This window comes from Taudactylus pleione, unplaced genomic scaffold (assembly GCF_031769625.1).
Source record: "Taudactylus pleione unplaced genomic scaffold, aTauple2 ptg000133l, whole genome shotgun sequence".
Lineage (NCBI taxonomy): Eukaryota > Metazoa > Chordata > Amphibia > Anura > Myobatrachidae > Taudactylus > Taudactylus pleione.
Genome location: NW_028284535.1, coordinates 2,557,354 through 2,573,447, shown reverse-complemented (window position 1 = coordinate 2,573,447; position 16,094 = coordinate 2,557,354). Strand labels below are relative to the sequence as shown.

The following is a 16,094-nucleotide window of genomic DNA, read 5'->3' as shown; positions in this document are numbered from 1 at the left end:
ACTATATTTACCTCTCCACCGACACTGCGGAAATCACTAAGAAAATGACGCTGATGCCACTTTCCCAGAGATATGCACATGCACAGTGGAATAGTGGAATTGGCATATGTTCTGGCGGGAGAGAGGAGAGCCCATACAGACTTCATAGGGGTCACCGCCTCTCTTAAAACGCCCTTGCAAAGCACCAATATTGGAATATAACAACAGCTACAGACTGAGGGACTGATTCAGAGCCGGACGCTATTTGCGCTCGCTCGTCCAGAAAAAGGGGCTGGCTATTTAAATTGACCGTTCGCTCTTTGCGGTCTGTTGACGCCTCTATATCTGAACGAGCAAACAAAACATGCGGACGTTTTTTTATAAAAAACGCCCCCTGGCCGCTCGCATCATACGTCATCTCCGCTATTTATTAGCGTAATCGAGTACATCGAAAGGCGAATGAACTGCTCGCTATTCATGTGGTTGCATTTTCCTAGCGAGCAGTTCTGGCTAAAAGACACCCAACTGACGTGGTCGATGATGCTGCTTTGTTAATTATGCACACCCTTAAAACGCCCGTTTTGACCTTTTGGCATGCCTGCGTTCGGATCACCACTCCCCGTTTTCAAACACCTTCTCCTGTTACCACCCACAAACGCCTCATCCTGTCACTCAAATTAGCAGGCATTCGCTATTTTGCGAGCACACGATTTTCGGCCGCACTGACTGGTTCGCGCATGCGTACTAAAACCCATACGCATGCGCAGATGTGCGAACATCGCTTGGAGCGAACGAGCGGCCGCTTACGAGCGGCTCTGAATCAGGCCCTGAGGCCCTGATTCAGAGCCGGACGCTCTTTCAGAGCTCTCGTTCCAAATCAGGGCGTCTTTTTTTTTTTTTATGGAGCGGCCTCCTGGCCGCTCGCATTGCTGTGGGTTGCCACCCACAGCTAATGCGACCGGCCAGGATGATGGTTGCGATGGTCAAGACCATCGCGACCATCGGGCTTGCGACGAGACCCTTGTGGTAGGGTCTCGTGGCAGCAAGCCCCAGAGAGCTTTCGGCTCAAACAGAGCCGAAAGCTCTTCCACTGACATCACTTGTGATGTCAGTGGGGTCGCCCCCAAACGGTAGGCGTTCTCATGGGAACTCCTCCGTCTGGGCAGCCACCCCACCGGCCCGTCCACCAAAGGGGGCGTGCTGTCACTCAACATCGTGGGCATGTGCTCTGGGCCACCATCGACCCGGTTGCGAGCACTCAGCGCTTGCGATCGGGTCTGAATCAGGCCCTGAGTACACTTGAGAAGCTACACTAGAGAGTCAATAGGTGGCACTGTTTCATAAGTTGTGACAGTGTACTAGGGATGACCATTGGTGGGTTAATCATTGATAGTCATCAGCAATGTTGTAGTCGGTTGTTCACCATCGATGGACATTTCTGCTGTGTTGAGCAACAGTAGCCTAGTTTTATCTAGTCACTGGGGACTGGGCTGAACTTCATACCCCCTGCACAGAGAAGAAATAAAAAATGTTTTCCCTTCACGGCCATCAGTGGCAGAGAAGCATTGGAACCCCGTTATCAAATCCATCAAACAACGGTGGCAAACTGTCGATGGTGAATGGGTTACCCCTACAGTGTACTCTTTTGCAGATACTAGTTGGTTAATCCTTCATTTGCCCTGAGCACACAAAGGTTTTAGGGCCTGATTCAGAGCCGCTCGTAAGCGGCCGCTCGGTCGTTCCGACCGATGTTCGCACAACTGCGCATGCATACGGATTTTAATACGCATGCGCGAACCAGTCAGTGCGACCGAAAATCGTGTGCTCGCTAAATAGTGAATGCCTGCTATTTTGAGTGACAGAATGAGGCGTATGTGGGTGGTAACAGGGGAAGGTGCTTGAAAACGGGGAGTGGAGATCAGAACGCAGGGGTGCCTAAAGGTCAAAACGGGCGTTTTAAGGGTGTGCATAATTACTAAAGCAGTGTCATCGATCACGTCACTTGGTTGTTTTATAGTTAGAACTGCTCGCATGATTGTGGTAGGAAAAACCAATCACAAGAATAGCGAGCAGTTCATACACCGTCCGATGTACTCGATTAATCTAATAAATAGCGGACATGACGTATGATGCGTGCGGCCAGGGGGCGTTTTTTTTCAAAATTACGTTCGCATGTTTTGTTCGCTCTTTCAGACATAGAGGCGTCAACAGACCGCAAAGAGCGAACGGTTAATTTAAATAGCCATCCCCTTTTTCTGGACGAGCGAGCGCAAATAGCGTCCGGCTCTGAATCAGGCCCTTAGCCCACAAGCGACAGCCCAAAATGGCTCTTGAGCCAGTAATGGTCCTAAGTGCACCATATGCAGTAACTTTATGAAGTCGGACAATGTTTAGAGGGGATATAGTTACCATCTCGGTCATCGGGATGCTGGTCAGGTACTAGGAGGATAGGGTTAGTCTGTGGGGGGGGGGGGGGGGGTTAGGGCTAGGCTGCAGGTAAGGTGGATTATGGTTAGGGGAAGAGTAACCTGCAGGCATCAGGAATCTGACTGTCAGGATGCCGCTGTTGGTATTCTGACCACCGGCATTTCGAGTGCCGTGATCCCGTCCCCAACCTGTTTAGAGTATGTGTATACATTGGGGACGCAGTGTGCATGTGCCTTGATGCAACTGCGGTGTCGGTCGCAGTGCGCTTTAAACTGCAGCATGATTGACATGCTGTGCCCATTTGGGGAGGAGACAGGGAGCATTGGGCAAAATGGAGGTGTGACGCCTCCGCTTTGTGGGAGTGCCAAAACCAGCGTCTGTGTCTTCCAATGCAGAGTCACTGGCAGCGCAAACTTAGATGCAGTAGACACTCTGAGTAACTTTACGGTTACTCAGAGGTCCGATGCTGTGACCCATAGTCGCAATATTGATTCGACGCTGCATCTTCGGATGCAGCCAGCGGTTGAGAGAAGCCGGCAGTGGGAGTCTTTTAACACAAGATACCTTCTCCGATGTTTTACTTACAACTCCGATATTAGAAGACTAGCGCATTTGCAGGATCTGTACTGCGCGATTGCAGACCTTCACGCGAGCTCGCTTGCAGTGGCCCAGACTCCGCAGCCTGATTGACATGGCTGCTGCCATTTGGGAGCAGGGAGGGGGCACCTCCGTTTTCTGGGAATGCTGAAGCCAGGGTCTGCTTCTTCCAATGCAGATTTCCTGGCCTCGACTACGGTTCTGAGACGGCCATCTGAGTAATCTAGGGGTTACTCAGATGGCCGATGGTTTCGCAACTGATCCAATGGCTGCGTCCTTGGGCGCAACTGCAGCTCACCACAAGCTTGCACAAGGCGTCTATTTACACCAGGCGCCACCTGCTGCGTTAGCATATGTTATTATTAACGCTGCTGCGTCCACAGAAACAGCAGCGATGCTAACAGCGTACTACTCTGAATTAAGCCCAACGGTGCAGCAGCGGTGCCTCTAGTGTCCATCTCTGAATCATAGCAACTGTGAGCATAAGTAACCTATCTCCCTAGGTCTTAGGTGCATGCACCTATCCTTTTGGCAAATGCCAGCACTGCCAGATATCCACTCCCAGCCAGCTTGCAAGCCCATATTCCATTGTTCATTGTGTGCAAGCATGGATTTCTGCATTAGCCCAGCCTTCCATGGCTATCAGACTCACAAGAGCCCCCCACCTCTAACAGGTATGGCTGCCCAAGGGTGGGCATCCATCGAGACACTTGCAGCTCCTGCAGGAATGTTGGTCAGTCCCATGTACTGACAGCCAGGAGCAGTAAGGGAAGTATAAAATAAAATGTTATATGAACTATTGAAGAGGCTTTATATCCAGAGTCTCAGACAGTATATGACGCCTCTCATATTACATTGCTACAGCATAGTGTATTAATGCAAGTATAGTTATTTTGGCTCAAGACTGTGTATGCCTATGGCTTCCATGTGTCTGGGATCTCTCAGGGCAGTCCTGTTTTTTTTTTTTTACTGGATTTCTGTTCCTCCCAGTGTTTATTTTCTTAGAATTCCAGCTCCTGATGCATCTGGATTATTGGGATAAGGTCAAATAGAATCCTGTAACTGTTTTACAGCACGTACCGCCCAAAGGGAGCCAGGGGTTGCGTCTTTTTTTTTTTTTTTACACTTTCTGGTAATTGGTACATTCAAAAATACATATCTCATCTAGTCTAGTGTCTAAAGGTAAGCTAAAGCTTTATGTCGATTCCATAGCAGAGTTTCTGTAATATCGGCCCCTAATTCACAGTCTCTTCACTTTAGCTCATTCATACCAATCCCACATCTCTCAATGTAAACAATTGTGTCTTACAATCATGCATCCCACTGTGTCTCTTTTTTTTGTTAATTGTTCCTAATACCATAATACTAGATGGATACAAACACAAAATACACAGACACAGGTGCAAGCTAAGGATATTGTTCATGTGTATATATAACTTGTACTTTGCTGAGGACACTGAGATGATCATGATATCTCTCTCTCTCTCTCTCTCTCTCTCTTTCTCTCTCTTCTACATTTGTGATCTTTCTCAAATTTTGCTTCCTCTCAATGCAGAATGGACGAGAATTACAATCTTCTTCCCCATGGAGTGAACTTTCAAGACCCCATTTTCCCCAACACTCCAGAAAATAACCGGGTATTTGCTAGCATCTTCCAGTTCTCCAACTGTATAATCGGAACAGATCCACAAATCTACTCCCCAGATTGGGAAGCTCAGGAGGACAGCAGGGTGAGAGACGTGGTGTGATCCTTTCCAGATTTATCTCTATTTCCCTATTTTCTCCGGTTACATTTTTGTTTCCATGTTGTTTCCTGGTTACAGATGTCTTTTCTTATTTAAGACTTTCATCAGTCAACATCTTTCCATGCAGGGGCTATACAATTTATTCCCACCCATACCACTCCCCCTCCCCACACTTGGGCTTTTTCATATTTTGCTGGGTTACAACATGGATCTATGATGGATTTAATTAAAATGTATTCCCACTGATCAACACAAGATTCTTGATATTGTGCCCCAAAAAATTGAATCCAACCATTTGTCAAAATTAATTAGGAACAAAAAATGAAATTCTTGTAGACTGCAGAGGGGTATCCTCCAGGATTTCTCTGTACTTTGCTCCATACATAATCCTCTCTATCTCTATGAGCATTCCAATTCCTGTCACAGAGAAACCTCCCCATAAATGCTGCCACCACCGTGCATCACCGCCAGGACACTTTGAAAGAAATAAAAATAAAATTTGGGCACACAATTTGTTTGAGCACCTTCAGAACAAGTCCAATTTTTTCCTAACATCCTTATTTTTAGGAAAAATTGTTGGGACTTGCTTCAAAACCCCTAAGATACCCCTACCCAAATGACTAATTAAGCAATTGGAAGTTTCCAATTAGCTTAATTAGTCCAATAACTACATGTCAATATATGTTGTCAAAACATATATTATTAATTTACATTAACTCAAAATCAACTTTTTTTGTTGATGTATGCACCCCAAATTTGATTAAAGCAATTAATTAAACATAAAATAATTGCTTTATATTTTTTTTTTACTGTGGGTTTTTTTTAAATTAATTATTTTCAATTGGCCTAATTTTTTTTTATTTGGTACTAAACTAAACAGTTTAGTTTTTATAATTTTTTTATTTTATTTTTTCATTTAAATTTTTTTAATCGACATAAATTTACCTCCAGATCAATTTTTTTTGTTATTCGTATAAAAAAAGGTAGTTTTTTATAAAAAAAAAAATATTTATTAATTTATAATTTTTTTTGGGGGGGGGGGGGGGCACAGGCTGATTTCATTCAGGTTGTTGTTTTTTTTTTTTTTTCATTTGCACTCGATTTGTTTAGATTGGATACCATGTGTATCAGGAACCCACATAACCGCTGAAATAAAAAAAATGGGCGCAATATGCACTAATTTTTTTGCTGCAACAATCATGTTCTTAATTGGATATGTTCTAGGCAGAATCTCAGTTGTTTCATATTTTCTCAATTTTATGACAATTTACATAATTGTACTTTGGAGCATATTCAATGCCTTGAAGATATTCTTGTACCTGTTTCTTAATTGGTGCTTCTCAATCACCTTGCCCTGTATCTGCTTGGAATGTTCTTTTATCTTAATTTTTGTAGTCTGTGCTTAAACATGCACAAACTACCTGGGGGAACTGGCAGAGACAGGTGTATGTATGCTGCAGTCATGTGACACACCTTACCTGTTCACAGGTGGGTTCCAATAACCTCTGCATGTGACATGTGAAGAAAGTTGGTTACTGCAGAGGCAATCTACAGTAGTATGAATATAGCCAGGAGATGAATACTAATTCAAGCACTTCTTTTGTTTTCTTCCTTTTAATGTTGACAAATGTACACTACATACTTTTCTGACACATTATCGATCACTTTGCGTTGATTAGCAGGTATAGATTTCATTTAAATCCCTCATGGTTCCATGTCATAACACAGCTAAATTTGGCAAAGCCTAAGGGGGGTGATGATACCTTTTATAGCCACTGTATGACAATCAGTGGCGTAACTAGGGCAGGGCGGGCAGGGTTCATGCCCTGGGTGCCGCTGGACTGGCGGCGCGGGGGGCCGCCGCCGGCCACGGTACCGGCCCACCCGCCCTAGTTAGCCAGTGTAGCGCTGACCGCAGTGAGTGCGGTCAGCGCTACACATTTACACAGGACCGGTGCTAGGCTTCCAGCGCCGGTCCTGTGCTGCACGCCTGAGCCCGTTCCCTCCCTCTGAGCGCTTGCCCAATAGCGCCAGGAGGCGGGCTCAGGCTGTGCATAACACACGCATCACCGCCAGCGCTGGCGGCGATGCGTGTGTTAAACAGCAGCCAATGAGAGTCAGATAGACTCTCATTGACTGCTGCAGCACCCACTGCAAGAGCCGGACTTCCGTCCGGCTCCTGCAGTGGGTAATGGGACTGACGTCATGACGTCTGTCCCATAATGCTGAGCGCGCCTGCCCGGGCGGGACTGGTGTCGAGAGCAGGAGCAGGACCAGGAGCAGAGATTCAGGTAAGTATATTTTTATAGATATATATATATATATATATATATATATTTTAACCTATCTGCACAACGGGGGAGGGGGGTGGCTACTACTGGGGGGACCTCTACTGGGGGAGGGGTGGCTACTACTGGGGGGACCTCTACTGGGGGAGGGGTAGCTACTACTGGGGGGACCTCTACTGGGGGAGGGGTGGCTACTACTGGGGGCACCATTGGGAGGACCTACTCTACTGGGGACTACTACTTGGGGGGGAACTACCACTGGGGGCATTATAAAAGGGGCCTACTAGAGGCACTGCACTCGGGGGACCACTACTGGGGGAAATAATAGGAAGGGCCACTACAGGGGGCACTGGATAGGAGGGATCACTACAGGGTGCCTGCATAAGGGGACCACTACTGGGAAAACTGCATGGGGGGGGACTACTGCTGGGTCACTATATAAAGGGCACTGCATAGGGGGGGGGACTACTACTGGGGGCACCATATAAAGGGCACTGCATAAGGGGATACTGCTACTGGGCGCACTGCATTGTGGGGACTGCTACTGGGGACACTGCATAAGGGGGAACACTACGTGGGGCACTGCATTTGGGGGGCCACTACTGGGGGTACTGAGTAAGGGGAACTAATTGGGGGCTGTATAAGCGGGACCACTACAGGGGATACTGTATAAGGGGCACTACTATGGGCCTGCATAAGAGGGACCACAACTGCATACTGGGGGTACTGTATAAGGGGTACTACTGGGGTTAAGGTGCATATGGATAGGAATGTTCAGCGTGAAAATAAAGGGGTGTGTCATGTTGACACGCCCCATTTTTAAGTGACCACGCCCATTTTTTCCAGCGCGCACACATATCGGTATGTTAGTGGGGGGGGGGGGGGGCGCTCCGTTTTCAAATTTGCCCTGGGCTCCAAATACCCTAGTTACGCCACTGATGACAATGTTTATCCAATTTTCTACAACTCTCGCGAAACCTTCTCCACCTTCTTAAATCTTGACACATTTCCTCTAGTTTTTTTTGCAACTACGTATTTCACAAAGAAAGGCATGTATATTGAAAGCCTCCTCTTCCATACCTTCTAGCTGTTGTGTGACTCAGTACAGAGGGCCTTGTTAGAGGAGGAAGAACGTTCGAAGACCTTGTCCCAAAAGGTTCGGTTCCTGGAGAAAGCTAATGCACATCTTCGGGAAAAAGTGAAGAACCTAAAGCGTGCCGTGCGTCAGGCAACGGTGGACAATAAGAAGGAAGTCCTTCTGACTAAGCACCTAATGGATAAAGAAAAGAGCCTCAATGAGGAGGAGGACTCAAAGCAGGCCAACCATAAGAAAGTAATTGCCAAACCAACCAGGAAAGCAACTGGGAACAAGCTGGATTAGGCTTCTGTAGTAGTATGGCACTAAATTGCACCAGAATTAAAGAGCGAATGGACAAAAAAAAATGTAAACCTTTGATAAATCTGGTCAGTATTATTACACCTGCAGTAAACTTTCATCACATATTTACTACTTTGAAACAGTTGAATATTGAGTCTTCAGGTGGATATGTGTTATGCCGTGGTTTGTCGAAGCCGCCGATCATTGGTTTAAAACGGCAATAGGAATAAAAATAGGAACAACCCTCTTTTAGCATTAATTCACTTTGCCGTTTTAAAGTTATTGGTCAAAGCTGCTGATGGTCGGTGGCTTTGACAAACCCTGGCACTGTAAATATAACCCTTCCTTTTTCTGTGCTCTGCAAAGTAATTTCAACTGCCCAAGCACATAGTTGCACAAATGCTAGGGATGTATACAGTTAGAAGATGATAGAGCTCTGTCTACAAAACTGGAAGCCATCCTAGTGGAGACATTTTAACAAACGGAGGGGACCTATGTGAGATGGCCCCTATACCTGCTGCCAGCTGTGCTATCTATCCAGCAATGTAAAGATGTTCCTGCGCAGAAGATAGCATAGACATGGGCACTGTCCCATAGTCTTTGCTATCTCCTCTGCCATGTTTCTGGAGTTCGAAAGATGATGCTGCTGGCAGCAGATACATTGGGGAAAGCCCGCTGCACGGCAAGGTGGAACAGGCAGCTCTGGGTGCAGCAGTTATGGATATACGCCACTGTACCCCACGTAAGACCTACAGGTACTGTAAGAAGTAGTGTGAACTATATGTCATTAAACTCAGGAGCGGATTCTGAGTCCCACGGATCTCTGTTCATGGATGCAAATGACAAGTTTATGCATATATAGCGCCAGCGCAGATGCAAATTGATGCATCTTTGCATATGGCCGTTCCTATTTCCGAGTCGAACGCAACTTGGCCACATCTGCCTTTCCATGAAATCGGGCGTTTTGGGGAGTGACCTGGGCAATGACAATGTGATGGCATGTAACCACACCGACTTGTGGTAGTGTCATCAGTATCGTTGGGAGTGTCTCAAAAGCTCCATGCTATTCAGAGTCCTGTGTACAGAGATAAGAAGGATGTTTCTGATGGATCTATTGCATCTGGCATGAGGTTGGTGAAGGTGCAGTTACTAATGATGATGGATGTGGTGGCCAATGTAAAATCATCAGGTGGCGCGGCTTTCTGCTTGCCCATGGGCAAACCCCCACATTAGTTAATCGGATAGTCACATTAGCATAAGGCAGTAAATCAGGCTACCTCAGGTGCCTGCAACTACAGAACATTGGTGTGTAACTCAGAATCAGCTCCCCAATCTCCAATATATTCATAAATGGCAGTATTTAGAGATTCTGGGCAGAATTTTGAGTTGTATATAAAATATTGTGTGTAAGAATGATACGTGTATGAATATTTGCATTTCAATGTCTGTATTTTTTTGTTACATGCATCTTATTAGGCGTATGAAGTGTGTCAGTCGTCATCATCATCATCAACTCCCAACCTTACACCCGTTTCATGTAGATGCAAAATTGACATCTCATTTTGCAAAATTTAGATCCATTTAACTCAATACCAGGTGCAAATGTAATTTGCCCCTGCCAGCCATTACTGTACTGCACTCGCACGATAGGGCTCCTGATTAGCCTCTCCGAGTGCAACGGGTTCCAAGTGTAAGATGCATTCAGCTCTAAATACTGATGCAAGTTGTTCAAACCTGCTGGGTGCGCCAATTTTGCAATAGACCACGTCTTTTCCTTACACAAACTCCACTTAGCTGCCACCCTAATAAATGAGGCTCTTTGAGAACAAATTAATTGATTGATTGAGATGATTTTATGAATCAATATTGTGATGTATGAAAGAGGTAGTACACGGCGCTGAGTCCTAGAAAGTCAATTTACTCCTAAAGCGATTTCAATAACTGTTCATCAAAAGACGCACTCCCCAAATATATAGGGTGGCTGCTCCTACTCCCATGTACTGCTGCCCAGACAGCATAAAATTCTGTAAAACAAAAGGTGGAGAAAGGGCGCCTCCTAGTGCATTAAATTCATATATGGGGGTGTACCTTATATAGTGGAATTCATCACTTGATTAACAGCAAGAACAATCGCAGTAATCCTTATTTGTCCACTTTCTGGAAACCATCAGACTTTTCCCTCCATGCAGACCATAATGAATCAACATATAGATAAAAATGGAAAGACCATAGTGTAATCCTATACACACAAATTTATTCAACAAAAAATAAGTATATAAAATGCCCGTACATAAAATATAAAATGTTCAAGCTTATCGGCATATATGTGTGACTGGCAGAGGATCATACCACACACCACCTCAACGCGTTTCGTCCGTCACAAGGATTTTGGACTTCATCAGAATATTGTGATGTGCCTGCTAGAGAGGGGACAAAGTGTCTCAGGTGGAGATATGTAAATAAGTTTGCCTATGGAAACACAAATTTGGACTGTATGTGAGGTACCGTTGAACCGTTCACCAACTCATCCAGAACTAAATGACTGCCCTTGTGAATCCAATGCAAAGAATGTATTGAGGATTAGCCCAGGGGAGGACAGGGTTATCCCAAATAGGTGTAAGAAGAGAGGGACGTGAATGTATCATAAAGTAAAAAGTATAGTAATCCCAAATCAAATGGACCATTGGGTGTGTCATGAATAAAAGAGGTTTGCATTTAGATGAGACTGCCAATACGGAGGTTAGTGAGAATAACTTAAGGTGCGTACACACACAACGATTTTTTTGAACGATTTAACTATAACAATGTCGTTATCGTTCAATCGTTAAAAAAATCGTTCAGTGTAAAATGATAAGCGATGAACAATTATCGTTCGTGCGCTTTCACGTTTGTCGATTGTAGTTTGTAGTTCAGTCAGACTGGCCAAGTGAACGTTTTTCAATAGCAGTTGCAACATTTTTCCTTCAACTCACAGAAAATCGTTTATTATGTAAAGTAAAACCAACTACTTTGTAAAATGATTTTCGTTCACTTTTTCAAGGGAAAAACTGAATGAAAATCGTTCATTACTTACATCGTTGTGTGTGTACGCACCTTTACTGTTACTGGCCGATGACTCCAATTCTACACAACTAAGTGTAGAGGAGGGGGCGAACCAGGCCACTGCTTGGCTAAGATGTGAGGCTAAATTATACAGTCTTATATCAGGGAGACCTCTAACCCTATTTTTGGTGGGCCATCTCAGAGTTGGAAAACTTTGTTCTTCTACACAAAATGAAGAAACCAGTAATGAAGTTGAGTGAGTACAGTATCTGGGATCCTAACCGGCAACACCTGGAACAAATATAAAAGACTTAGAAGGAGGTTTATCATGATGACTATCTGACCCAGTCAGGAAATTTTCTGCTTTTTGCCACATGAGCAGATCCGCTTTCATAGCAGAGAGGGTCGGAGGAGTAGTTCTCTCGAGACAGAACTGTAGTGGTGAAACATGGGAGAGTCCTATAAACACATTAGACACCCTGTGAAGAAACAAATTTGAAAATGTTTCCATTTCATTGTTTAGTATTAGACTCAAATTTATATTCCAGACTCCCTAATCTCTCTCTAGATTTTTTACGGATAGGAAGTGGTTCGTACTGGTCTCCACCAGCCTCAGTAGAGTTTAGGGGCCCACCCCAACCCTTTGCAATTTTAGATCATCATCATCGAAATGTGCTTACTGTGTGGTCTCGTGAATATTAAAAAAAAAATTGTTGTCTTGAATTTTAAAAGATTGTAATAAGTTTTTTTTCTGAAGACTCCGGTACTGTTTTTTTTCCGTTGTCATATACTCATCCACACTAAATACGATATACTCTATCCCATTTGATTATTTGCAAAGATAAACATCTTATATGGTATGGTCATTTATTATGTTGCAAATTTTTATATTGCCTGTTCTTGACATGCAAGAAATATTTTTTATACTCTGGTGCTAAATATTATGGATTTCTGTATGACGTGAATGTAATGCTGCCTTGGTTCAGTAAAGAAAAATGTTTAAACAAAAAAAAAACAAAGTATCCTGCAGAATCTGTCTTGTTGCTTGTATAGAACACCAATATCACTATGGTCAGTGTTGTAGCGCTTTAGGGTAGTAGCACACTAAAGCATGTTTGCGTGCATTATGTATAGCAGGTATTGATTGCTAATAGTTGCTAGTTGCTATTTAGCGCTGCAAGTCGCTTAAGACAGAATTGCTTTCCAGTCCAATCGTGTGGTTCCAAAGCACAAAAAAATTTTTTATGTAAAGAAAAAGTAACACGATGAAAGATTTAACAATTAGATTAAAAAGCAATGAAATAGTACAAGCCGATACATACGCATGCTCACTGGTCCCAGTATACAGTCATCAATCCAGACGTCTGTGGTCGCAAGAAGATACCTTTACACTGGGATCGGGACACAGTTATATACCTTACAGAGTTCAGAGTTAAAAGAAGGACTAAGTAACAGGTTTCCATTGGTTCTTGCTTCTGGATGATCTGGTCATTGGTTAGTTTATACGGTATCATCAGGGGCATGTCTCAGTTCTCCAACGGTCTCTTTGTGTAGCTTCCCACCGAACAACTGGTTACAACACTACATGCACAACACTACATGCATGTTATAACATTCCTATCCAATAACTCCCTATCATCCATAACTAGCAGACACAAGATGCGACTTCTTTGCCGATAGATACGGATGTCTGCAATTAAACAGGGATTTAGTATGATACCAAACATGACATGTCCACTATGGGCCTGATTCAGACCCACTCGCGAGCGGCTGTCCGCTCGCAAGTGGGTCGATGGTGCGCATGCGCGAGACGCGACGAGCGAAGGACTTTCCTTCGCTCGTTGTGTCTGATCAAAGGGGGCGTGCTGTCGATGTTGATTGACAGCACGCCCCCTTTGGTGGGCGTGCCGGGGGCGTGCCTGCCAGACGGAGGCGTTCCCAAGGGAACGCCTACCGTCAGAAGCCGGCCCCACTGACATCACTAGTGATGTCAGTGGGAGTGATTTTGGCTGTTAGAGCCAAAATCACTCCTGGCCTTGCGGTTGAGAAACTCAACCGCAGGCTTCTGCTCGCACTGGCGATGGTCGCGATGGTCAAGACCATCGCGACCATCATCCTGCACGCTCGTATAGGCTGTGGGTGGTGACCCACAGCTATACGAGCGTCCAGGAGGACGCTCCAAATTTATGGAGGTGGGCCCTGATTCAGAGCGAGCGCTCTGGTCAGAGCGTCCGGCTCTGAATCAGGGCCTATATTCCAAACCTTAGATCTCGTTTAAGTACATATTACATCATAATTATTAGCTAAAAATACCTTTAATAACTCTGGTTATTAACTATAATGTGTGGGAACCATCTTGCACATATGTGCGTCTGCGTGTTGAAATAGCAACTATATACAAATGAGCGTTCATGTGTATGTGGGTACACATATGAGCGTCCGTGTATATAAGTATATATACATTTATATGTGTGTGCGTTATGTGCATCAGTGTATGCGTGTTTGTGAATACGCAGTTTAGCGCATCGGATTGCGCGACGCAAAGTAGCGTCCTCGTAACAAGTCATCTGACCATAGACGACTATATCGTCAGATAATAATTGTACAACGATCCTAACCAATCATTTGACTTTGACACAAGGTTGGCCAAAGGGTTGATCGCTATCAACTGGTCGACTACGGACTCTCGATTGGTAGATCTTAGTGGACGTCCAGTAGCAGCCAATAAGAATTAGGCTGATTCTTATTGGCAAGCTGAGCTGAAGCCGCTGCTGGTTGGAGCTGTCTTTGTCGCCTGTCACTTGTGACAGCAATAGCCAATAAGATTCTTATTGGCGGAGGCTGTCACATGTAACAGCCTTCAGTGCACCGGTGTAAGAGCTGGATTATGGGGGATAATGTGGGAATATTCCCCGGTCCCTCTTTCCCAGGTGGTCCCCTGGCCAGATCCAGATACTTACTGTCACCTACAGTCACAAAATATTCAGGGCAGGTATTTCCTGCACAGCTATTCAGGTAAGTGCAATGTCCTTTGTGGGGCACACTGATAGACGTGTCATTTGAGCAGAAAACTAATATGGAGAGGGGGCATTTACAGTAAGTGACAGGTTAGTGGACAGGGGTGACATGTGAGTGACAGGATGATGGGCAGGGGGTGGCATGTGAATGAAGAGCAGGTGTGGGGTATCTGGGGGTGTTAAAATGTATATGTTTTGTTAGCTTACATTTCATTGGCTCAGAGCCCTAGAGAGCACACTACCCTGATTTTGCCATGATGGTCCCCACACCACTTGGTGACCATCTCTGCCCAGGACACCAGTCCCGGCAGTCCCCCCCTGATGACGGCTCTGGCCAGCACTATCATTGGGTGAACCTAGACAGTCACCTAGTGTGCCATTGCTTCACAATGTCACCGATCCAGTGTTTGGCATGTCTCAGCGGTGCCACCACATGGGGGCGCCAACTGCTGGAGGAGAAGCTGCTGGATGTTGTTAACCACTGCTCCTCAATGTCAGTGGTACAATGGGAGTATGGAGTTGGACTATTGGACCACATGCCACGGAGGCGAGGCCACAGATTGCAGAAAGGGCCATTGTGTCACTTCTCTTACCCTGCACACAATCCATACTTGCCTACTCTCCCTGAAACTGTGGGAGGCTCACGATTTTTTCGGGTAGTTCCTTGCACCTGTGGAAGAGTAGGTGGATCTCCTGCATCCCACCCACTACCTAGTGAAATGGGCAGGATGGGGAGATAATACCAGGAATTGTGGGTCCATATGGATGGGGTGGGGCTAAAAATAACACAAATCACATAATTTTAGCCCCACCCCTTTTGGAATCGCGATTGACAGCTTTGCCCAATGGACTCGCGATTGACAGCTTTGCCGTCATGGTAGAGGGGCTTAATGACGCAAAGAGCCTGGTCCCACCCCCAAAATGGTCAGCTGCATTTCCAATCCAGGCTTCTCCCTTACCGGCAGACCGCACATTCGCAGTCGCGCCACAGGGACCTGAAGAAGAAGGGGTACGATCGAATCTGTGATTACGTCCCTTCTTACACATTGCAGGGATGGGCTCTTTCTCGGATACATTGTCACGGTCCTTAATTTCATATTGCTGTGATAAGCGTCAATATGAAATTTTAATTATCAAGTCTAGAACTCGATGATTAATAAACATGCCCCTTTGTCTTAAAAATATTTTAATATCATGAGATATGTCTACTGTATTCTGTGTAGTATACAATAAAAATAATTAGCAAAAAAAAAAAAAATGGTACTTGTGTACTTTACGGACTCAGGGCCAGATTCAGAGCCGGACGCTATTTGCGCTCGCCCGTTCAGAAAAAGGGGCCGGCTATTTAAATTGAACGCTCGCTCTTTGCGGTCTATTGACGCCTCTATGTCTGAGCGAGCGAACAAAACAAGCGCTCGCTATTTTGAAAAGACGCCCCCTGGCCGCTCGCATCCTACGTCATCTCCGCTATTTATTTGGTTAATCGAGTACATCGAAAGGCATCTGAACTGCTCGCAGTGCTTGTGGTAGGATTTTCCTACCGCAATCATGCGAACAGTTCAGGCTAAAAGACAACCAAGTGACGTGGTTGATGACGCTGCTTTGTTAATTATGCACACCC

General features: G+C 45.2%; 1 protein-coding gene across 1 annotated transcript in view; it reads left to right on the top strand.

Moving 5' to 3' along the window:
* Nucleotides 1–12,427, top strand: part of LOC148523460 (coiled-coil domain-containing protein 3-like) — a 48,985-nt gene extending 36,558 nt beyond the window's left edge. The window contains exons 3-4 of the mRNA XM_088473273.1: nucleotides 4,559–4,733; nucleotides 8,124–12,427. Coding sequence (XP_088329399.1) covers nucleotides 4,559–4,733; nucleotides 8,124–8,417 — 469 coding nt within the window. The 3' untranslated portion in view covers nucleotides 8,418–12,427. The remainder of the gene's footprint in view (nucleotides 1–4,558; nucleotides 4,734–8,123) is intronic.
* Nucleotides 12,428–16,094: the final 3,667 nt, after the last annotated feature.